Source organism: Hippoglossus stenolepis, chromosome 12 (genome assembly GCF_022539355.2).
Source record: "Hippoglossus stenolepis isolate QCI-W04-F060 chromosome 12, HSTE1.2, whole genome shotgun sequence".
Lineage (NCBI taxonomy): Eukaryota > Metazoa > Chordata > Actinopteri > Pleuronectiformes > Pleuronectidae > Hippoglossus > Hippoglossus stenolepis.
The window spans coordinates 14,075,825-14,100,070 of NC_061494.1; the positions used below are offsets into that span (position 1 = coordinate 14,075,825).

At 42.4% G+C, this 24,246-nt stretch overlaps 1 protein-coding gene across 1 annotated transcript; it reads left to right on the top strand.

Moving 5' to 3' along the window:
* The first annotated feature begins 875 nt into the window (after positions 1-875).
* Positions 876-24,195, top strand: zgc:154058 (Transmembrane protein 150A-like). The gene is made up of 8 exons (XM_035172678.2): positions 876-1,114; positions 1,808-2,089; positions 7,667-7,714; positions 8,953-9,039; positions 10,564-10,631; positions 15,190-15,317; positions 19,739-19,916; positions 20,882-24,195. Exons 2-8 carry the CDS (start codon positions 2,025-2,027, stop codon positions 21,106-21,108), a joined length of 801 nt encoding a protein of 266 aa, XP_035028569.1. The 5' UTR covers positions 876-1,114; positions 1,808-2,024; the 3' UTR covers positions 21,109-24,195.
* Positions 24,196-24,246: the final 51 nt, after the last annotated feature.

Here is a 24,246-nt window from a genome sequence, read left to right on the forward strand (position 1 = left end):
ATTGGCATCAATTTTGATTAGTGATTTGGTGTTTAAGTCCTTTCTTGCACCAAATGTTTGGTTGTACTCTCAGATGTGTTTATTTTCCAGTTTTCACAGTTTTCAGGGTCAGAAAAGATAACAATTTTGTATTTTGAGAGCTGGTCACAAAACAAAAGACATTAAAACACCAGGAATGGAAAATTATAATTTTCAACTATATTCTGACATATTATACACTGAACTTTTATTTGATGATTAAAGAAAATAAATGTGAGATGCATGGGCAAAAAAAATATGTTGGACTGGAGCCTTACAGTTCTCATATGATAAACATTAATGCTACTGGAAGAAATGTGAGGAATCAAATCTTTATGATCTTTATTTAAGAATGAGGCCCACAATATCAATGTGTATAACTATATTAATTAAAACACAGACAAATACAAATAAGTATAATTACTTATTCGTGTTATATATCATTCTGCTATACAATAAAGGCTTTCAATTAACTCTTTATGATACTTTGCTTAAACACATCTCACATAGTGCATTTAAAGTTCATTTTTTATAGTATTCATCTAAAATTATAGTAACCATATAGTAACCATCTTATCTCATCTCATCTCATCTCATCTCATCTCATCTCATCTCATCTTTATCTTATCTTATAGTTACCTTACCTTACCTTATCTCATCTTATCTTTATTTTATATTCTTAAATTTAGTGATCCACTGATTTTTTTGGAGACAACATACAAAACTGTTGCCAGCTCAGTTATTTTGCCTTAGAGCCCACCTGCCCGCCCACACGGCGCGCCTCTAAACTTAAATGCAACGCACCCTGCCACTTTTTTTATTTAAAGGGGGGGGGAGGAGTTAAACAGCTGGATTCTCTGAGCGTCTCGTGGCGACTGTACAGCAGGATGGACCACATGTGTGACGGGATCGGTACTGTGCAGCTCCAGGAGAAAACAGTGGACTTCAACACAGAGAAGAACCGGGAGCTGGAGCGGAGGCTCTGAGCAACAGGAGTCCGGCGAGGAGCAGCTCTGAGGCGGCAGAGGTGTGGAGCACAGGTCGGCCCGCTCCAAATCATCCAGGGGAAAAACTTGGCAGCTGACGGAGGCAGAAGGTGAGTTAGCGGCTGTAGAGTTGTTCTTCACGGTTGGTCGTGTGTGTAAATGAAAACACGAGAAGACCCATAGTGATGTGTAGTAGATGTTAGTTTCAATGCAAACCAATCATCACACTCTTACAATGTGGTTTTTTCCTCCCTGAAACACAACCAGAGAAATCCATCAGCTCTGGATCACAAATCTTGAAGTAAATGATTCATGGAAATAAAACCACTGGATTGTACTGCGTGTGTGTTACCTTTTTAAATATGTCATATTGAGTAATATGAGCTAGTATTTGTACTTTTAAACCGATGTGAGCATCACACAACTCTTATTACAGAGTACAGCTGAAACTATAAGTCAACTAATCGCTCAGTAGAGCAACAAAAAATCAATCTCCAACTATTTCCAGAATCAAATAATCATTTTAAACAAAAATGTCAAACGAGATCATCCTTCAGCTTCTCAAATGTGAGAATCCGATGCTTTTCTTCGTAAAAAAACGATAATAATCTGAATATTTTTGTGTTTTTGACGAATCACACTACCTGAAGATGTAATCCTGCAGGAAACTGCAACAGGAAGTTCTCACTAATTGACAGATTAGACAATAATTAAAGTAATTGTTGGTTGCATTTCTTACTCAGATTTCTTTCACCGGCAGGGCTTAATGATGATTACTCTCTCTCTCTTTCTTATTTCCGTAGGTGAATGATCCTGACCCTCTTCCCATCTCCGCTCATTCAACCAGCCAAGAGGACACATCTGTCCTACATGTGTCCCATCCACCATCCTCCGCCTTCAAGAACATGAACCCATGCAGGCGTCAGTCACACTCATTTAAATGTTAGAACTACTTGAGCAGATATCACTCGGCTGGCCGAAGAGGAAGAAGAAGAAAGGAACGGTTGAAGGTGCAGGAAGATGTCTCTGTGGATGATACTGCCTGTGAGCCTCCCAGCTCTGACCATCACTGGGATATGGGTTGTGTAAGTGTTATTTTTTTTCTTTGCCAGTTTCTCCTCAGGTCGGCTGAGACTGAACTGGTTTGTCAAATTGTCTGTCGCCCCGCTAGCGAGAAGTGATGCTCCGTGCAAGTTCTATTCTATTTCGACGATGACACTTCATGCAGTGATGTTGTGCTGCTTTTGTGAATACAGCAACTTCTGTCAAAGTACATAGGAACATGTACTGTTTGCTTTGGCAAGATTTATGTGCTACCAGGTTTTATTACACATTACATATCTGTTTTTCCCATACATATTCCACATCACAATATATCTGTGCTTTCACTCTCATTTTTGCTGTCTGCATACTCACCGACCAATCACAGCCATTTTCAGATTCCCACACTTCTTTTAAAGCTTGGGTTGGTAATCCTTGAAGAGCTATGCAACCGATACATCCCACCACCTCCCAGCGGCCCTCTCGTCAAAGCTATGCCCCCAAAACACATGAGCGTGCACAGCCTGACAACTGAGAAGCGGACTTTTCCCTGACTCGGCCAACGTCTCAGCTTCAGTGTGTGTGTCTCCGGTTAAAAACTTTGGTCTTGAGCAGTGAGCGCACAGGCCGGTGGGTTAGTGACAGACACCGACAGTACGCTGACCAATCATTTTACTCTGGCCAAAAGAAACGATTGTGTTTATTTTAGTCCTGCGGGGTCGACAGACACTGGCTTGACACAGACACGACTTTATTTATTGATGGTTATCAGGAGGTGAAGAGGATTTCACTAAATAAGAGAAAAACAAACGGAAAAATCAATACTACCTTAAAAAAAAATTACGTAAAAACCACAATGTCTGGTGTTTACTCTACATATTGTTTCTCTTTTATTAGATGCACATACCCAGGCCATATTCTTCACATTACAAATCTGTTATCTACAATGAAGCACAAACCTCTTGACACCTCAGCCTCTCGCCTGCAGGAAAGCAGCGCTGCATATTTACTCTGAATTCCTGGGCGCCATGGCAATTGCCATGTGGATTAACTCTCTCCGGGAAGCATCTGGGATTATCTCCCCCTCACTTAAAAGTCAGACGTTCACGTTAGCAGTGTAGCTTAATTATCTGCAGTATCGGAGCAGATGCACGGCAGGGAGAAGAGTGACTCCTGGTTATGTCTGGGCTGACAGCTCTCTTGTCTGCTCTGTTATTACTGTGGGAGGAGGAACCTAAACCCCAGGGGGAAGAGAGACAGATGGCCCAATTCCAAACTGTCGTAGTCCTGTATTTAGGCTGCGTGCTACATCTATGATGGGCTGTGTGGGGAGTTCGCAGTCTAATCAGATGCCAGAGCTAACATCTTGCACAATTAGTGCTTGTGTGCACGGCCGCTTCACAGTCGGGAGTGTGTATTCAGGTGTGCAGGGCTTCGCTGGAAAGTGGGTCCGTCTAGGTGGAGAACCCGCGGGTTAAATCACTGCCTGTGATCTTGTTTTGGCATTTTGTTTCCGAGGTAGAAAGTTAAAATGGCAAACGCTGCTGACTGTCAGTTCCTTTAAACCCATTTCCTTCCTGTTACCTCGACAAGGCGGCCTTGTTTCTAAGAGCAGTCGAGGGTCTTTTATTCCAGACTCGTGGAATGTCAAAGGATGTGACATGTTGCACAACCCCCCTCTTTCACTGTGGCAGAGCAGGCAAGAGTAAGGCACATCCATGGTAGATGGGTTCACAGAGAGTGTAAGCAGAACTTTGACTCAGCATCTGTCAGCCGGCTCCAGAGTACAGACGGAGGCAAATCAGTCTTGTGCCCACACAGGAGTCTTGTCTCAGATTCTTTCGCTGACCTTCTGCGAGTAAGGAATGTATTAGAGTTTCTGTCTGGCTCTGCTGTGAGGAACACTTGTTGCTGTTTTGGATTTTCAGAAGTTTTTAAGCTATGTTTTGCTTTAAAATGTTTTAAAATATTCCAATGTATACGGTTCTACATCAGCCAGCCAGAGAAGCTACTGGAGTCTAGCGCGTCCTGTGGCAAAACCCATCCACAGCCTTTTTATGCATCACACCCTTTCCTGTGGTTTCTGTTATTTTTCACCGTCAAATCAGGTTTTTCCATGAAAGACTTTCTTAAATGTTATTCATCGAATCTTGAATGAAAAAAAACTTGCTCTGTTCCACCTATATATTGCCCATGGACATGTAATTACAGTTTACAACCACTGCCGAGCTTTGATAGAGGTCCAATTATGTAAACAAACCTATTATTACTCAGCCTTCTCGGAAGAATGCACCAGTTTGAGCTGTTTTATTCAGAAATTTCCCAGAGCTGCACAGCCGCTCTTTTAGCCTTTGGCAGACGACCAAACTTACAAAATAGGCCCCAACATGGAAATTGTAACAGCAACAGTTGGCCGTCATTTATTTTCCCGTATTCTCTCTAATGATGTCCCCTGATGAATCTCTGCATTTCCTGTTGTTTTATTTTGTTTTTATAAAGTTGGTGTTACTCTACTGTGGTTTAAGGAGTCGGAGCTGGAGCTCTGGCAGTCTTTTACCTGATCTATACCACAGGTTTCCTCAGTGCATAATGTCAGAGCATTGCAGACAACATGTCTTCAATTTGGCTTATGTGATTTCAAATGGTGATTCACATAGCATAATGCAAGCCAGTAACCAGCAGACATGCATTTTACAGATCACATGCAGGGTTTCATTTGTAAAGAAATGACTTGAGAAGATGATGAAGTTGAGCCACAAAGAACAGTGTTTTTTTCGGCGGTAGTGTTTTTGCATTGTCATGATCATCGTCACAATTAAGTGGCTGCTGTAGTGATGATTGATGTTTCATTTGACATTTTGTTTGGAGGATGTTGTGGTAGATCTCTCTGAAGTTGCTTTCAGACATGAACTCGAGAATATTGGGCCCATACATTTTCTTTGTTTGGAGGAGTTTGCCTTTCATGTATGAAGAACGCAGCTGGACGTTGTCCGAGTCAGACGCTTTCACAGCAACAGGGACATTTCCGGAAGATTTGGGTGAGGGGTTGGCGCTGGGGTGAAGCATGCAGGAGGCAGGACATGGTGTATACATTCTGCTGCCTGTTTTTGTTTACAGCACATTAACACAAGCGTCGGCCCTAATCACCAAAACTCTTGAATCAAATTTTTCCAAGTTGACATCTTCATCTGCTTCTTCTGCGTGTATGGCTCCTCTCCTGTATGATGTCACCTAATTATGCATCTGTATATTTAATGGGCTAATGGAGAGATCATAATATTTGTGTTATGGTCACTTCTTTAATGAGTATTGCCTTATTACAGGACTTTTACTACTGCTGCAGTAGATATTGCCGGTGACCCCGTGTCCTGGTTTTTCTTGTAATTAGGTTCTCAATCATTAACTGTGTTATACTGTGTATCACACTGTAGTATATGTTCCATTGAAGCGTGAGACCTTGAACACTAATTAAGATGTTCAGCTTGCTGGATTCTGCTGGTAGGTATTTAATTGTTGACATAATTTCACACCACTTTCTTTGTCGTGCAGAAATTAGTTCTTACTTCCAGTGAATCTTGGCACAAAGCGCTGATTTGTTGATTACGAGTGTCTATGTGCTTATTAGCAGCCTGTGTGGGTGTTAATGATATGTCTCTGCTCTTCAAAGACCGGTTTGTGATTATGATACTATCGACCCTGGAAACATTTGTAATTGGTACTTAACCTCCCACTGAACCGACTGCTCAGAGGACCGAGTCTCTGTGGCTGACTGTCTCTTTTTCTGCCAGTTGAAAATACTGTTTTGATCTGTGTGTGTGTGTGGGTGTATTTATATAAAGCTTTTTCTATGATGACCACTCAAAGTGGTTTACAGTAAAGTTTATTGCCATTCACCCATACACACATACATTCATACAATGCATCTATGGGCAGCACTTTGAGAACGGCACAGCAATTTGGGTTTCAGTATCTTGCCCATGGACACTTCGGCATACAGAGGGGGAAGACTGGGATTGAACCGTTCTACCCCCTTAGCCGCAGCTGCCTCTACATGCAGTGTGTGTGTAGTTGTTTATATCTATAATACAATTTGAAAGCACAGTTTGGTATATGTTAATAACTAAAGCTATTCACTATGTTTTCCTTTGTTCTTTATGCTGAGCAATGCAAGACACATTTTAAAGTTACATGATTATGCACTGTGTAACTTTGGGTATGATGACGTATGATCTGCTGGATCTCCACTGAGTCCAGCAAGTTCCAGAGTAATGCAGAACTGAAGATCAGTTGGGGGGGAAAAAACAGCAATTATCTCCCATAGTCAGCAAGGAATCTTTGAAGATACGACTATTTCAAAATAGACTTTTGCTTGTTTTTTCAAGAGAAACGGTTCGTCTGATTCAGGAACTATGGATCATGAGGAACATACACCGTGTGGCTGTCTATATTGATAGACTTTGTTTTGTCTACTATTAAACAGATTTTACCTGGAGCTCAACAGCATTAACTGCCCCTTGTGGCTCCACTGTTCCTCAGCAAAAGTCACCAGGCAATGCTTTTGCATGTTTGTCTCATTCCCAACGTACTTCTGTATGACTTGAACACGTTTGGACAGAGACAGCTGATAATAAAGAGCCTGACACCGCATCCCTAAGGCAGCATTATGTAAACGTTATTCACCAGGTGTGCACTGGTAACTAACTCAAACAGCTCACTGATTGGTTGAAAAATCTTTCATTACGACATCAGTATCCTTTTGCTAGGGGAAAACTATTCAAATGTACAGTTATGACATAAGCGGTTATTTTTTCAGTTGGAAAAATAACTATCCAAGTCTTCTCTAGTGGAGAACTTACCTACCAATAGAGACACTTTCTAAACCGCCTCAATTCTAGTTTGGTATTTCTTGCATTTAATCATCAGCTAATTGAAACACCAATATCTCAACTTATTTCAGTTGATGATCACCAGTATCTTGTTATAAACAACTTTTTTCATCGTTAAAACCTTATTTCAGTTGTGGATGTTAGAACGCGAAAGACCGGCGTTCGTAGCAGTTTGGAACAATTACGCAATGTAACGAACCTTAACGTCTTTTATTTGAGGAACAATGAGTCTCACAGTTTGTATCTTTTGTTCCTCCGGTCAATGACCACTGTGTAATCAGTGACCTGATGAAACAAACTCTGCAGCTTGATCTCAGTATTATAGTCACACCATATTGACTGACACAAGCCAGCCTGTTCTCGCTGACCTCTGAGGTTTGGATAGAGCGATAAGAAGTGATAAGTCAACCTGGTCCTGCAGGTTGATCAAACATGTACAGTACAACAGCATGTTGAGGTTTGAAGACGTGGCTTTTAACGAGAAACTAATCATTCATGCTTCACTTTATCTTCTTTGGGAAATATCCCAACCCCTGAATCCTGATGTTGTTTTGTGTGTCTTCTGTGAGATTTAAACACGAGTTGTTTTTTTCTGAATGATTCTGAACTGAGTCACTCTGGATAACAATGTCAAAATGCTTGTAGTTTTACAGTAGAAGTCATTAAGCAGGGCAGACTCTCTCACTGGTTGCGGTTGTGTTTGTAATTTGTCTAATCACACTTCCTGTTCTTCAGGTATGCCATGGCCCTGTACAACCAGCACGTCTGCCCTGTGGATAACTGGTACGTTGCTTAATCTGTCCTGTATCCTATGCTTCATCTTGCTCCATCATACCTCTGCTGATCCCTGCGCACTTTACAAAATCACGCCTTGAAGTCAGGTGATTAATCGGTGTCAATGTCAGCATATTTCTCAACAGGATGTAATTACCTCGGTCGGTCTTTTAATCACTGGTTTCATTTCAACTCAGAAATGTTAGGGACTCAGATGTGAATCAGCTCACAACCCGTAAGAATTAAGTGCAGTAAATGAACACAGATTTAAACTGTCAGTGATGACTCACATTTAATTTCACCATCCCTACAAACAAAAGAAAGCACAGTTATGACTCCACTGTGTGTTTTTTGTTACTGTGCTGTCAATGACATATTTGCTCCACACAATCAAATAATTTATAAGAGTGAAGTTGTTGTGGCGTTTCCAAAACCAGGGTTTCCGCAGGGTCTTGTTGTAAAAACTTTTTCTTTTAAAGATATTTGCGGAGCATTTGACCTTCATTGAAAGGACAGTACAAGTATGAAATGGGGAGAGAGAATGGGGGAAGACGCGCAGCAAAGGGCGAGTTGGAATCGGACCTGCGGCCACTGCAGGAGGATTGGAGCCTCTGTATGTGGGTGCCCGGTAGCTGATCTAGTAGCAGGGGCGATAGTTTAGAATTTTAATAATCTTGAGTTTTAGGTCTTAAATACGTTAGAATCTATTATTTACTAGGTCTTAAATACATTTAGATAAGTCTTAATTATGTTAACATTCATTTAACACTACTTTTGTTGCACTTAAGAGAAATGTTTTGGCAGCATACATAGTTTGTAATGTCAACACGCTGTATTAAAACTCCAAACTAGACCATCATGGAACTGATAACTGATACACAAGCCTACAAACACAGAATCTCATTACACTCTGTTTGTCTTTGGGGACTATGGTTACCTACTGTCTCTGCCTTTAGTTTGTGAGATAATGAGGCTACATTAACGTATTGTGTCGTAGTCTCTACTCGGCCACTTCACTTTATCTTCAATTATGGAGAAGTGTAAGTCAGTCTGGGCCTGTGATAATCCTTCATATCTGTCATACTTGGCGTAGATGTTAAATTTCGCTATTGATTGTCTCAACAAGTCTTAGATTTTACTTATTGAGACCTGCAGTAATTTGATTTTGCTCCATATTTTAACACTGAACTTTGCTCTGTCTTTTTCTTTGTGTGCTTGAATGTGTGCGTGCCTGTCTGATGCTCTAGGTTGTACAACCAGTCATGTGAAGAGGAGCTTTATTTGCAGAGCGGGCCAACCTTGTGCTGCACGCTAGACAATGTACCTCTCATCAGGTCAGTGAGACTGGACTCCTCCTCCTCTCCTCTGTGCGTCCCGCTGTCTCCTCTCTGTCTGTCGGTTTGTACTTTGTGTCTGGTCATTAACAGGAATACTGCCCCATTGTTTTACCTGATTCCTGTCGCCACATTGTTGATAAAATGTGTGGGAGCTTCCAGGAGGTGTGTGTGTGTGTGTGTGTGTGTGTGTGTGTGTGTGTGTGTGTGTGTGTGTGTGTGTGTGTGTGTGTGTGTGTGTGTGTGTGTGTGTGTGTGTGTGTGTGTGTGTGTGTGTGTGTGTGTGTGTGTGTGTGTGTGTGTGTGTGTGTGTGTGTGTGCGCATTCTGGAAATAACTCGGGGCTGAAATATCCTGCTGCCACCGTGGCAGTCCAGAGGAAAAAACGTGCGTCTGCTTTTAACCTTGTAAACACTCACACAGCTGAATTGGTTCTGTTGGGAGAAAATCAAGACTACCACTCTTTTGTTTAGCTTCTTGGCTCACACATCACACCAGTTGTAGAGCGTAAATACTGTGGTTTGTATAAAGAATCTGGAGAAGTTCCTGTAAATACATCACTGCTTAGGTTTCTGTTTAAAGTCAAAAAATCATGAATATGTGCCCAGAAATAAGTTTACTTCCAGCTATGTGATTAACCGCAGACTTGGAGAGAAACTAAGAACTGTTAAATGTTGCAAAAGTACTCTTTCCTAACACAGTTCTGCTGCTGCTGCTGTTGTTGCTTAATTTACTGGTGCAGGTTGAAGAGCTGCACCTTTTTCTGCTGTTTTACTCTAGAACTCACCACTAAGCTGTGTCCTAATTCACTCTTTATGGGCTGGGTTGACCCTGAAGGCCTAACTGAAATAAGGCAGTCTGGCTTACGGAGTGTGCATGCGTTATACTCGAGTACAGTCTAGTCGCGCCACTGTGACGCAATCATTCTTCAAATGCAGCCTCTGAAGGATGTAGCCGCTGAATTGAGACACCGCTCGAGTGTTTCAATCAATAAGTAACTGACTGATATCAAGCTAAGTCAGATAACTATAATAATAATAAATGTACAGAACTTTCTATTAAAATACAAAATATTCCAAAGAGTTATTCCAAAAACAATGGTTGTAAATATTAGTCTACTGAATTTTGTGTGTGTGAGTGTCCGTGTGTGTGTGTGTGTGTGCGTGTTACTGCGGTCAGCTGAGAAGTCTTTGTAGGCAGCGGGAGCTCGGGCACAGACGGCCTGTGTTGACTGTCTCCTGCCTTCCCCTCCTACAAACATTTCCCGTTACTAGAAGAGGGGCCGTGTGCAGTAGGGGAAAAGTCAAAGGCTTCACGATGGGATGTGAGGAAGCGTAGTTGTACCCACCCCTCATGCCCCCAAACTACCCACCCACCTCCCTTGTTGCACAAGGCATCACTAACATTATATATTTCACTTAGTGCACAGCGTGGGAGGTGAATGAGTGGAGCTGTTCCTGTGTGGTGTGCGTAGGTTGATTCACAGTGTGTTCTCTAATTCATTTCTGTGTACTCTCTCTTGCAGTAAGTGTGGGACACTTCCCCCCGAGAGCTGCTTCTTCAGCCTTATCTGCAGCACCGGCTCATTCATGGGTAAGGCATCACGTGCACACGCATGCAACAAGCTCTCAATGGGCCCTATTTTACACCCAGCGCAAAGTGGTGCAAAGTATGATTCAAGTGTCTGTGCTAGTTTTAGACTGAGACAGTTCCCATTCAGCCCCTTGTTGCTTGAATAGAAAATACACTTGCACCCATTTGAGCACCCATGGGTTCGTGGTCTTAAAAAGAAAACCAAGAAAATACTTGTCTGAAATCAGTGATATCTTACTGTTGTTTTAGGCCACATTCTCTGAATAGTTTTATGCACATACATGGTGCTCATGTACAGCGCACATACTCTGCTTATTACACACACACACATACACAAGATCTGCTCTCACGAGAAGTGTAAGAAAATTGCAGAGGACCTTTATAAAGCCACCATTATAAAACTATAATAGCAATCTGCTGAGGTGCACCTGGATTTCAAAGGGAATGGTAGATGACACTCTGATTGGTTAATTGCATGTTAAGCCCAAAACACACCCACAAGAAACTAAGAGACTGGTTTTATCCGTTGATTTGGACTTTTCCTAAATACACTGCGCTTCAGACGATGAGCTTACATCATTGAAATAGAGCCCGACTTTAAATTCTAGTATGAGTCACTCTATCACTTCAACCAGCTTCAACAAAAAAAGGCTTAATTATACACTGATTTATTTAAATTTTGTTGGTAAAATGTCAGAAAATAGTGAAGAATGTGTTTCACAATTTCCCAGAGACCAAGGCAACACCCGAATAGATATTGTTAGATAGATATTCAAGTCACTCTCATATCATATATCAAAACAAAATCAGAAAAACCTCCTAAAAAAATTATGAATTAATTAAATTAAGTTAAATGAATACTTAAACATATGACTGATGAATGAAAAGGAGGCATCCCTTTTACTTTCTTTAACTCTTATGTCCAAAATTCCTTCTTAAACTACTGCACCATGAGAGATCAGTTTCTTTGTGGTCGGTATCGCTTGCAGTAGTTTTGAACAACTCTTCAGTTTATGTTGAGGCTTTGGAGTAGTTTTATTGTCCGTAGAGAAGTTATGATCTCTTGTAAAAACCTACAACCAGACTGACAAGGAGCCAGTGAAAACCTTCACTGTCATAAATTTGAATGCAGAGTTAATGTGGAGGATGAAATAACAACTTTCACTTGTGTGACTTTAAGTAGTCACCAGGAAAACATGCATGAAGAGAATGATCTCCCACGTGCTGCTCTGTGTGTTTTGTGCGTCTCCACGTGCTGTTCCCTGCATTAACTGCTGCTGCTGTCTACTCTGATGTAGTTAATGTTTCCCAGCTGTGCCTTAGACGTGTTCTCTCTCTCCCACTGTGTGTGTGTGTGTGTGTTATATATACATGGTTTCTTTACTTTTTCAGTCTGTCTACAGCGATTCTCCGTGCTTCTATTTAAGGCCTGACTGATTGGCCGACTCCGAACTGTTGCTTGATAAATCTGAGAGGGAGGATAAGAAAAATCCATGATGAGATAAAAACACTCAAAAGTACCTTACAACACAGTAAGATGTGTGTGTTGCTGAGCTTTAAATTACAGCTTAGGTCTTTGCCTGGAGCAAGATTGTGTCATGTCTATAGTGTAAATATACTGTATATGGACAGAGACTACACATAGTAATACTATATTTAAGAGATCCTGCTGCAGCTCAGTGTAAAAACATTTTTATGGATTCGGAGTTCTTTTTTGGTCCATTAAGTTTCGTGAAACCTTTTCTCTGAAGTTTTTGCGTAATACTAGTGACGAAAAACCAATAAATCAAAGGTGAAAACATGACCTCATTGTAACAAATCACAATTTGATACAAAAATGCAGACAAATCAATTCTGTAAAAACGTTATGTTGCAACCAAACAACATAACAGCCAAACAATGGAGCATCTCAGGATTTACCGCCTAAAAAAGCTGTGTTGCAGACTTCCTGTCTCCACTGGTGAGTAAATCTGCAATCAGCTAATATTGGCTGTGGCCTGGCCGATCCGTTGCTCTCGCTTTAAATGGGGACACACAAACTTAGACATCAGACTGTGCCTTGTGTTTTATGTGAAGAAATCACATCTGCTCTTCCTTTGCAAAACATAAAAACCTTTTAAAAACACATGTCCAAAATCCTTTCCCAACAGTCGTGTGAATATCAAGAACAGCTGTTTGAACCACATTTCTTGATTTCATCTGATATCACTACTAAAGTAGTTGTTGTACTTAGAATAAATACTCGTCCTTTATTTAGATTGAAGCTTAAGATGCATTTCCACCTTGTCGTGTGGATCAGTGACCTCTGCAGGTGGTTTGATTTTTTTCACTCTCCTGTCGGTGTTAATTTGTTCATTACCGTCTAATTAGCCTGAACATATCGTATGTTAATGCCTGTGATACTGCGAGTCATTATGGATCTGCAGAAGTAGGTTAAGTTGATCTGGCATGTAGCTGTACAACAGGCTATTGTAAATAATCTGTGTTTAGCTTCTTAGCCTATTGATTTGTGTCGTACTTTGTAGATTGTGCCTGCTGCCGGTGGCTCAGGGCTTCGTTCCTCTCTGGGATAACAAGGACCTGATGAACTGCACATTACATCAGAATTGTTCTTCTTATTTTTTATTTTTTTATCCCAGTCCGCACCTTTCTGCCAGTGTACACACACAATGTTTCAAAGACAATGCATCCATTCTTTTCCCTGCATACCTCCTGCGGGAGAGAAGAATGCCGCTGGAGTTTTGGGTTGAAATGTGTCCCCAGCAGGGTTTATTTAACTGTGAGGTGTGGTGCGGCCGATGTAGGGATATACGCGTCTGTGCGCATGCACTACCTCACCCCATGTCTGTGTGTGAAAGCAGAAGTCTGTGCTTGTCTCCGCAGGGTTGTATATACAGCACATTACAGTATGTCCACGCTGTTGCTACGTGACCTCCATGGTAGAGTAATGTGTGTGTGTGTTTGAGCCAGCTCTCTGCTGCTGTGGGCTTCAGAGAAAAGAAGAAAGATCTGAAGAGGCTGTTTGAGAGGCGACCAAAGCTGTGACAGTGTTAGAGACACAAGTACGACGTGTTTATGTAAATGTGTTCCCTCTGCTGAGCTGTCAGCTCTTCCTGACTCAGGAAAACTGGAGGGCAGCTCATCAAACATGTAACCCTCATGCTGTTGGATCCTGTGAGCTAATCGCACAACATGGAAATGGAAGATATGTGGATTTTCTAAAGGAGACTAATGGGGGGGAAAAACCTTGTCTTTAACCTTCAGGCCAAGCTTACACCATCGTAGGTAAATGCCAGCACATGCAGCCATTATTATTTGTTATGATGAAATGGTCATTTTGTTGGAAATGCTGTATGGAAGCTCCACAGCCAGCCAGTCTACGGCAGAGAGGCCGAGATGTCTAATTCAACAAATGCATTAGACTCGCTCGTCCCCTCAGTCACACAGTGTGTTCTCCATTTGAAAGAGAGAGAAGGAAAAAACAAGATTGTTTCCGAGCCTGAAGACACGTTTTGGTTTTCCATGATTGTAACTGAAATCACTTTGCCAAGATTTTGTTTAGCACGGAGGGAACAGAGGGCAGATGACACAAACAAGAACACACACTTTGAGGATTTGAAAAACAATATTGTACTTTATATAATTGTATCAAATTACATTAGCTTTGTATGCATTTCTTGTTTATCTGTGGTTCCTGGTAATCAAACCAAAATATTGATATATTAATAACACTCGGTAGAACACAGAACTCTGCCGAGGCCCAGCAGACCCCTTAAATTAAAACAAGCCTTTTTGCTAAGGCCACATTACGTGGTCCTAGTTACTATACAATGGCTGAAACAGAGCCAAACAGACCACAACAGATGTCCAAACTGTAGCTAGTGGAGAACTTTACATTCATTTCTCCTCTCTCTGTGACCATGGTTTCTGTGGACACCCTCTTAACGCCGGCCTTTAATGCCACAGTCTAGTCTCTGGGATATTGTACGAGTTTTCACGTCGACACAGGAGGGGAGCGTCGTCCCCTCTGATTCTCTCAGCCTCCTCTTGTCCACTCGTCCCCTCTGCCCCGCTCTCAAGCAGCCCAGTCAGCCTTTGTCAAGCGCCAGCCGTGAGGAGCTAACAAAGAGAAAGCAGGCGGGGGTCAGCTCCTCGGTGCACCAACAATACCCCCAGTCACAGCCCATTAGCACATCAGCAGTCATCTGTCCCATATACTGTATTCCGCTTCTCTTCGCCTTTTAATCTTATGTAAGACTTTGACCAACCCCCACCCACGTATCGTTGCCACTTTCCCGCCGTTTCCTGCCCCTCACTTGTAAGGCAGAGAAATTCAACTTCCTGTTATTCTCAATCAGCTTCAAAGGAATTCTTTTGTTTCCTGGCTAAATGAGGTGTGCGAGCGCTTTGCATTGAATTGAACTCGGGGCCTCCTGTGAAATAACCTGTGTGTACTTGAACTTTTTCAAGTCCAAGCTTAAAGCTGCTGCTTCTCCCCGACATGGTTTCACTGTTCGACTGACACATGATGTCTCTTTATGTCTCTCTCTTCCTGTAGTGATGGTGATCGTGCTGCTCCGATATGCTCACGTCATTGAGAAGCACCAAAACTGTGTTCTCAACACGGCGAGTCTCTCCACAGGCTGGATCTGTGCTGCTGGACTCATCATGGTGGGCAACTTCCAGGTACGGTCACCCACTTTATTCATCCACAGGTTTCTAGCCCTGTTTGTTACCATAGAGTGGTTGGAAAAAGCCTCTGCCCTTATGAAACCACATTTAACTCCACTAAATCAAGATTGACATATAATTCTCTTAAAAATCTCTCTCTATCTCCCAATGTTACATAAAATATAAAGCTTAAACCTTATCTGGATCCACACCAGAACTGAGTGGGTTCTTCCCTGATCCATTCCCCATCCACCCACCGTGTTTCATGATAATCTGTCCAGTAGTCTTTGCGTGATCCTGCTAACCCTAACCACTTTGGCAGACGTAACTATTCAAATTTTCAGGGAAAATAATTAAATAGAATAAGTTTTCATGTTCTTTTCTTTTTTTCAGTGTGAGAATTTTTTGGCTTCTGTGGTCTAACATCATGTTGTTGGTTTAGGAGCTGAATGGTGAAAACAAGAGCACTGATTGGATTTTATTGGGTTGTAGGATATTGTTATGGGCAGGTTTTATGTTTTATAGACCAAACATTAAAGGAATACATCAGAGCAGAATTATCAATAAGGAAAAGAACCGTAGTTGCAGCCTGTTAACAGAAGTGAATTTCACTGGGAGGTCTGAGTATTTCCTGTAATGACCCCTTCTTTCCACTCTCACACACACGCACGCTTACACATTGAATTTTCGAGGAAATCCACATAAAGGTTTGTAAATGTCTGTCGTGTAGTTTAGTGTTGAAACTGTGAAGAAGAAGAAGAAGAAACTCACCCTGAATTCCTGTCCTGTAGATATTTGTTCTTTGGTAGAGAATTTCTTCAAGTTTAAATATTTGGAGCCTTGGCTTGACGCCTAGAGTGAGTGTTTGTGTGGGTTTGTTTGTTCTGATGAATTTGCTTTGTAGAAAAAGTTTGAGAGAAGAGTTTGTTAGAGGAGCTTCAGAGATAAATGTTACTGACATTATTTTATTACCAGCATGGACACTGACTGGTCGGTGGTAGTGTGTGGATACCTGACCTGAGGGCCAAGTTCGGAAAAAAATGTTAAAACGATATTTGTCAATGCCTGTCAGGTTCAGACCAAAAGTTGTGGCCTGAATCACACTTGAGTCTGTGGCTACGTTGGTTTAAACCACAAGGGACTGTTGGGTATTGCCCAACACTTTGTCGGCAGTTTGCGATGAGGTGTTGGGCAATGCCTGTCCCTCCTCTGACTGCTGTTGGCAGTTGTTCACTGCACGAGGATCGCTTTTTCAGATTTGCTTTGAATCAGCAAATCCTCTCGAGCTGTCCCCTCTCAAATTCGCTCCGATCTACACACCACTTCATTTCTCCCAGATCCAACACGTTGACTACGAGAGTAAACTGTTCACGTACCATCTATTATTCCCCAGACCTTGACCTGAGCTGATGTTGGTCAGTTTGTTTCTTCTGCGAGTGGCGATAATGTTTCTCTGGTGTGGACACAGTTTGTTTTCTGATGACAGGCTGAATTCTTCTGTGTAGTTTTGTTGCAGTTGTGCTTTCGTCCTTTAACTTTGACAACTGTTGAATACACGACTGTTGATGGGAAACTTTTGAAAAGAGGGCCGAAGACGTGTGACTCACATCGTACGCACTCTTGTCCTGTTGACCTTCATCCCATTATATGTCCTTAGAGGGTCACAGGGGAGGGGGGCTGGAGCCAATCCCAGTTTAGGTGGGGTACACCCTGCACAGGTCACCACCGTATCACAAGGCCAACGTACTGAGACAAACAACCATTCACACCTATGGACATTTAAGAGTCTTCCATTAACCTAATCCCGATCTGGATGTCTTTGGACTGTGGGAGGAAGAGAACTCCTGCAGACACGGGGAGAAAAGGGAAACTCCACACTGAAAGGCACTGGGAGCTCACAGTGCTCACCACCGGCACCACTTTGCCACCCTTTCCAGATTATGATAGATAAATGATCATGTTTTCTGTCGTGGAAGCACATGGAAGTGGAAAGACTGTGACCATATAGCCAGAGCTTTTTTATGTGCAACGACACTGAGTCAAGGTCCTTCTGAAGTGCCCTGTGCAATAAAGAAGAAGAGGGATGGTCTTACAGGAGTGTGTGAAGCAGATGTGCAGTTTGTCTCAAAGTGCACGAAGGTCGTCTTCACCTCCTTCCCGCTTCTCCTCCAGGGGCCTCCGCTCTGAAGAACTGCGAGGAATTTTACGGGAAGCGCCAGGGGGAAGTGAGTCATCAAGTCTGGCCATGCATGAAGCGGAGCTGGGCAGACAGGGTGTGTGAAGCAGAGGCCCCATACCTAACCAATCACAGACACTCGCTCGCAGAGTCACATCTCTTCCAGTTGGGAACATTTTCAGTGGGATGGAGATAGAGATGTCATTGATAGTGAAGAAACTGTGGACACCACATGGAAGGAGAGAAATCCTGCTGCAAAATGAAGCGCAGGCCCAGATTCATAGGCTGAAAGAGCATCTGCAGGCAAACACTACAGGAAAGAGTAAAAGCAGCCAAAACACAACACATGCTAACATGTTTTAGCGGTGGTGACAACTGCTGCGGGTTGTAGCTGTGTGTTGCATAAGACTTTGGCAGCACGGCTGTGGTGTGGCCAACAGGCCTTTTTGTTAGGTCGGATGGTTTGGGTTGAGAAACAGAAGAATAGATGATCACTGCCGCACAGAGGTGGGCGAGTGTGACGAGGCTGCGTCGAGAGCTGCCTCCGGAAAAAAAGTTGTCCCTCCCCTCTTATGTTCCCCCGTTTCTTTGTAGTTTCTTACTTAAAATACCACATTTTAGTCCACGTCATTACTCTCAACATCCAATCCGTTTTTCATCCTCGTCACCTACGCCCTCACCTCTGACCCACAGTGTCTGGTCCTAACAAACTGTGTGAATAACACACATCAAGTTGAACAGCAATGGTTCACTTGGTGGTTTAATATCCAGCAAGTGATGGCTGCAGTTAGCGACAGAATCTGGAATTCCGGGATAGAAAGTATTATCATTATTATAATTAAATGGTGCTCATATCATTGCTAATTCTATTATTGATAACACCATTACACATGTAGGTATTATTATGATTGTCATTATAGCCATTATGACAGTGCTTGTGAATATAAGTGAATAATGCCCATAACACATTCCTGACTTTTTGCTCAGTACTGTAGTTAATCAAAATCGTTGTAGATATGTTGTCAGTGTGGTTAAGCTCTTGTATGGATACAAGAAGGTAGGTGTGTGTGTGTGTGTGTGTGTGTGTGTGTGTGTGTGTGTGTGTGTGTGTGTGTGTGTGTGTGTGTGTGTGTGTGTGTGTGTGTGTGTGTGTGTGTGTGTGTGTGTGTGTGTGTGTGTGTGTGTGTGTGTGTGTCCATTACTGAGTAACACGTTTGCTGTCCCTGTTTAGACCATTTATTTATTTACAGAAGATAAAGAGGTGATGAAGTAGAAGAAAATAGTTACTTACTTTGTTGTATCTATTTAAGAGGTATGAAATAAAAATAGAAATGTGAAAACTCACAAAACCCTGTGGGAAAACGCGTAAGGCCCGACAGCTTTCTTCACTCTCAACTCTGGAGATGTCACAGGCAGATCTGAGAAAAGACTCAAATCACCACGTGTGCGTTTCATATCTAACTGTCTGGAAATCTTACACTTCAAGGATTAGCCTACTGCACAAGAATGTTCAGTATGTATTAGCTGGGTCAATGGACAAATGGCTTAGAAGCCAAAACTAAATAACTTCTAGGCTGTTGCTCTAATGATCTCTAAGAATTATGTGGAGCCGTTCCAAACACAGAGACTTCAACCATTTAGCTTCAGTGAAAAACCCCCAGAAATAACTCTTTATCATCCGTCTAAATTAGTCTGGTTCATGGAGGTGTGTCCCGAGCTTTGGTTAATGCTCCATTGAATCTCTTATCTGTTCTCATCAGGACATTTCAGCTCTCTCTTCGTGTGTGTGTGTGTGTGTGTGTGTGTGTGTGTGTGTGTGTGTGTGTGTGTGTGTGTGTGTGTGTGTGTGTGTGTGTGTGTGTGTGTGTGTGTGTGTGTGTGTGTGTGTGTGTGTGTGTGTGTGTGTGTGTGTGTGTGTGTGTGTGTCCTGCAGTGGGAGCTGTAGTCACATGCTCCTGAGCAGCTCTTTTGTGTATTGTGTCTTATCGTTCTTGTGACCGTCGGGGGGGGAGGAGGTGTTCTGCTGTGTTGCTCGCTGCTGTCGTTTCCTGCACATCACCCTCTTTTTCCCCTTCGGCTCCTTATTCGAAAGAAACAAGAGGCTTTGAACAAAGTGAATGAATAAACCTGATCCATCAGCTCGATGATGAAGCTCTCATATGTTCCCCCCTTCGGATCTCTGCTGTCAGCTGCTGATTTTGTGTAATTTCCTCATCTCACCCATTTCCCTCACCCTCTCCCTCTTTTCCTCAAATGGCAGGTGGATAATGCCAAAGTCCTCCACTATGTCGGAGCGGGCATCGCCTTCCCCACCAGTATGCTGTTCGTGGGCCTGCAGTCGGCGCTGACCTACCGCCTGGCCAAGACGCAGGGGGAGTACAACGTGGCCCACCTCCGGCTCTGCATGACCCTGCTGGCCTTCGTAGCCTTGGTGCTCAGTATCCTCCCCAGCCACTGACAGATGGCAGCCGCCGAAGCTTTCAAGTGCTTCACAGCCGAGCGTAGCGCTGCCAGCCTGATATAGGATGGAGACTTGCCTCTAGATTCTATCACAACAGTTTCTCTGCAGTATATTTGTGTTTTTATGGGACACGTTTACAGCCATACTGTGAGAATAGATTGATGGAGGGCATGTTGTTAACGGCTCAATCAGTTTTACCTCTGGTAGACGTAGTTTACAGGAAAAGATAGATTTAAAAAAAAAAAAATTTTTAATATGCACATTTACTCTCCTAAGATATTAGTCTCATATATATGGTAAAGAATTAGCAAAAAATCAAGTTGAACATTAGCTCAGATACAACAACAGAAACCTACTCTGTGTTGAGCAAGAGAATCATAGCCTGTATATAAAGGTGGATGACTTGACAGCTCCTATAAAGTGAAGCCAAAGTGTCTCTATCACCCCCTGGTGGCTGTTTGCAGTATAGATCATAAATCCCACCTCCGCAGTCCTAAAAACTCTGAACTTTATGCTTTAAAAAGTCTTTAAAACATAAAATATTACGTACTAGGTCTCAAACATGTTTGCCTTAAATATGGCTAACGTTCTTACCTCTGTCAGGCTTGAGAATTAGATTTAAACAGTTTGTTATTATTATTTTGTTTGGTGTATGATTTGGGATTTTTGTTTTGTTGATGTGGGCAGTATAAATTGAGAAATGTAAAGAATATTATTTAAAGAGGGATATTCACTACTAGACTACTAAACCTTATCTTCATTATGGAGAAGGACTAATGGTAATAATAATAGTGCTGTGACTCTTCACTATCAGAAAATGCTCAGTTCCTCATTATATAAATTATTTTGTATTACAGTTTCTACACATGAAAAGTTCAGACTTTCCTCAGGGCTTTGTGATGTTGCCCTTCTTGCTGTTGTTGCCCTTAACCGTGTGTGCAGGTGGCGTGTTCTTCTGTCAGGAGAGCTTCGCCCTGCAGCACGCCTCAGCCATCTTCGAATGGTTGTTCTGCGTCATCATCATGCTGTTTTACGGGACGTTCGCCTTCGAGTTTGCCAACTTGTCAGGGGACACCATGGTGGTGCTGGCTAGAGGCGGTGCTGCTGGGAGAGAACACAAGGTGGACGCACTGGGAGCCCACCAACCGGAGAACCTGTCCATACTGTAGCCTCATCGACGCATCCAGATGTCACACAGATGGCCTGTTCATTCATTTCAAACTCTTGGTTGTAGAATGAGTTTAATTATTCATTTCCAGCCGCATTGTCTGGAGCGCTGAGGTGAACCAGGCCAGTGCAGCAGCCGCTCATGGTAGAGTGGATCCTACCCTTACAGCCCGAGGGGGTGCAGATCTACTGCCACAGTGGAGAGCTCCACTTGTATTGATTGTGTCTCTAAAGAACTTGTTTGCATTTTGCACATTGCACAAGTGTGAAACCAAATTTTCAGTATTTTGTCAATCATGGAAACGTGCTCTCCCTCCCCCGCTGAGATCCTGAAACCTGTCTCAATGTGTGGCCTCGGACCATTTCTGCTTCACTGCCGCGATGCTAAAGGAGTGAAGGCTGCTGGACGGCCTGGCTGACGGCGTTACAGTGGCGAGACGGAGTGAGAGAGAAGATGGTGTAATGGAGGATACAGTCGGAGGTCACATGAACATAGTAAATCCAGAGAGACGGTCCAACAGAGTATAGACGTTTCAGTCAGTGGTCTGCATTTTGCAATCATTTAAACCTGCAGTAAGCAATATGTTTGATATTAACAAATCAAATGATTGTTACATCCAAGCGTTCTCCAGGATATCGAACCACCTGAGAATTAACATCCTGCTCCACATAGATTTTAGCGGCTTTTATCCGACAGAAAGTTTGGAAAGCAGGAGACGTTTTTCTCTGGAGCTGGATGATTATGATGAAAAGGAAAGTGGATATTGGACTCGTATTCTTCAGATGGCCGTTAGGATAATAATGCTGCTCTGTTTCTGCTGGATGTAGAAGTAGCTATAGAAGTTAACCAAAACCGCCAAAAATCACCAAACACATTTATAATAAGGTCAACGACCTTATGTTCGATCTGCAACTCCACACATGCAAAGCTAACACTATTTTCTAAGCATCAGGGTCAGGATGCTTTGGGTGGCGTGGCATGTCATATCACCTACAACATGCATACAATAGATCTGGTACCTTTACGACTGAGTCTCAATGCAGCACGTCAACCTGAAACCTCAAATAGTTTTTAATTCAACTCCCTCTCTGTAGAGTTTCTGCCAAAGAATAGGAAAGGGAGATGACACGGCGTCCAGCGGCTAAATGCGTACCAGCTAATTCAAGCCAGAGCTCTGGCTTAATTGAGTTTGGTGAAGAGGCATCACACGTGGTTTCAGGTCTTACGCTTGGAGGTCTGCATGTAATTACTCCCCCCCCACCCAACCAGGAGGAGCAGAATGAGCTCCCACTGCTGAACATTCTGACTTTCTCTCTGGATCTCGGATGTCCAAGTGAGATGAACTGTCCCGCTCACTGTACGTGCCAAATATCAGTCACCGGTGCTCAAACACAAAAGGCCTTATCCTGTCATGTTTCCCAGAGTTCAGCTGTGATTATGATGAGTGAAAGCAATAAGACGGAGATGTGGGGGTCAGTTTGTGGAGGAGTAAGAGACAGGAGGTTGAATGAACGCCTGAGAGTGCCAGGAACTCCAAAGCAGATATTTATCACAACAAGGAAAATCCTTTCGATATCTGTAGCTTGGACTCATGGTTTAGTATCTTCTCTTCAGTCGTCGCTCTGTGAAGATACTCACATGTTGATTTGCATTCACTGACTTTCTCTAAAAGTGTTATGTTTATATTTTGAATTCTGTGTAACATTAACACAGTTTCCTATTTCGGGTGAAAAACCAGAGCAAGCTGCACAACAGCGACAGGCTTGTTAGTTTGCTCTTTAAAAATATCGCTTCCTCTCACCACAACCAGCCACATGTTGTGCCGAGGTTTTTGTCAGTGCCAGTATTTTTTGAGTGCAAGTGCTCAAAAGGAGCTTTCTTCGAATGCAGTTTCACAATCAGTTACAGAGCGACTGAAATATAGTAAATCACTCTGGGACTGAATGTATGAAACCTACTGAGCTGGAGGAGCTCGTGCTCGCTGCTCCCGTGGAATGAGCTGAGATGAGGTCAGAACCCCAGCAGCTGATCACCTGCTTCTCTCTGCTGGTCAAAGCGCTCATTGCACATGAGCTTGTGTTGGGATCGGAGCTGTAAAGTCGTATTTCAGTTTGTTTTCTACTTGAAAAAACGTTTGTGTCCACAGACGAGAGTGTTCAGTTGGTCAAATCTGCTTTTGTTCCTCTGGTAAAAACCTGACCTCGTGTCCACACACTACTTCTACAATATGCATTCTTCTAAACAAATCACATGTTCATATTCAATGTTCTTTTAAACGTTAATAAGCCAACTGATGGTGCTGCTGTATCAAAAAACATTTCATCATTATGCATTTACTAAAAGTTACTTTTACGGTTTGTGCATGCTCTGTTCCATTTAAATCTTTTGCATCATCACCTCGGCCTCCACGTCGTTTCATACCTTTCCTTTTATTTTCTCCCCTCGTTTTCTGATCTGTCTGATCTTTGCACTCAGGAAAATGTTACGACACCAGCTGCATTGTTTGATTCAACTGACTGTTTGCTTCTGCCTCCCGTTGCCTTTTTGTTTGAATGGAAACCGTTTCATGTTGGCGAGGACTCGTTGTGTATATTTTGCTTTTGTGTAGCGTAGGCGCAACTGCTTTTTTTATTTTTTTTTAACTGTTGCAGGATTGATGGTTGACTGTGATGTAATTGATTATTTTTGTTAATCAAAGACTCAGTAAAGCTTAAGAGAAGAATAAACATTCCTCAACAGTTAGCTTGTGAGGAGGTTTATGCTGTTTCACGCAGACATGGTTAAATATCTGCAAAGATAAACTGGCTGACTCTTGTGTTCAGTACATGATGTGTGAGAGCATTCTAAGAAACTAACTAGCATCTGTAAACCCGACAGTTACTCAATACCAAGTTTCCTCAGTTAAAATGCAAAATATTCCCTATGTGCCTTATGTATTATTTTGATAATGAAACCAAAGAGGTTTAGGATATAAAATTCTATTTTGATGAAAAGTCATATGATTGTATGTGTGAGTATAATATCTCTATATGTATAGATATAGATATATGCCTTAATGTTAAAAAAAATAAAAATACAGCTAAAAACATGTAGCATTTCTCCCTTCATTATTTACTTCCTGTGAGTTGTGTTCAGATAT

Excerpts from the sequence above, each read along its gene's own strand:
- zgc:154058 (XM_035172678.2), top strand. The coding sequence starts at position 2,025 with ATGTCTCTGTGGATGATACTGCCTGTGAGCCTCCCAGCTCTGACCATC. Across the intron at positions 7,715-8,952 it reads GTCTGCCCTGTGGATAACTG|GTTGTACAACCAGTCATGTG; the intron begins GTACGTTGCTTA and ends CTGATGCTCTAG. Across the intron at positions 10,632-15,189 it reads CAGCACCGGCTCATTCATGG|TGATGGTGATCGTGCTGCTC; the intron begins GTAAGGCATCAC and ends CTCTTCCTGTAG.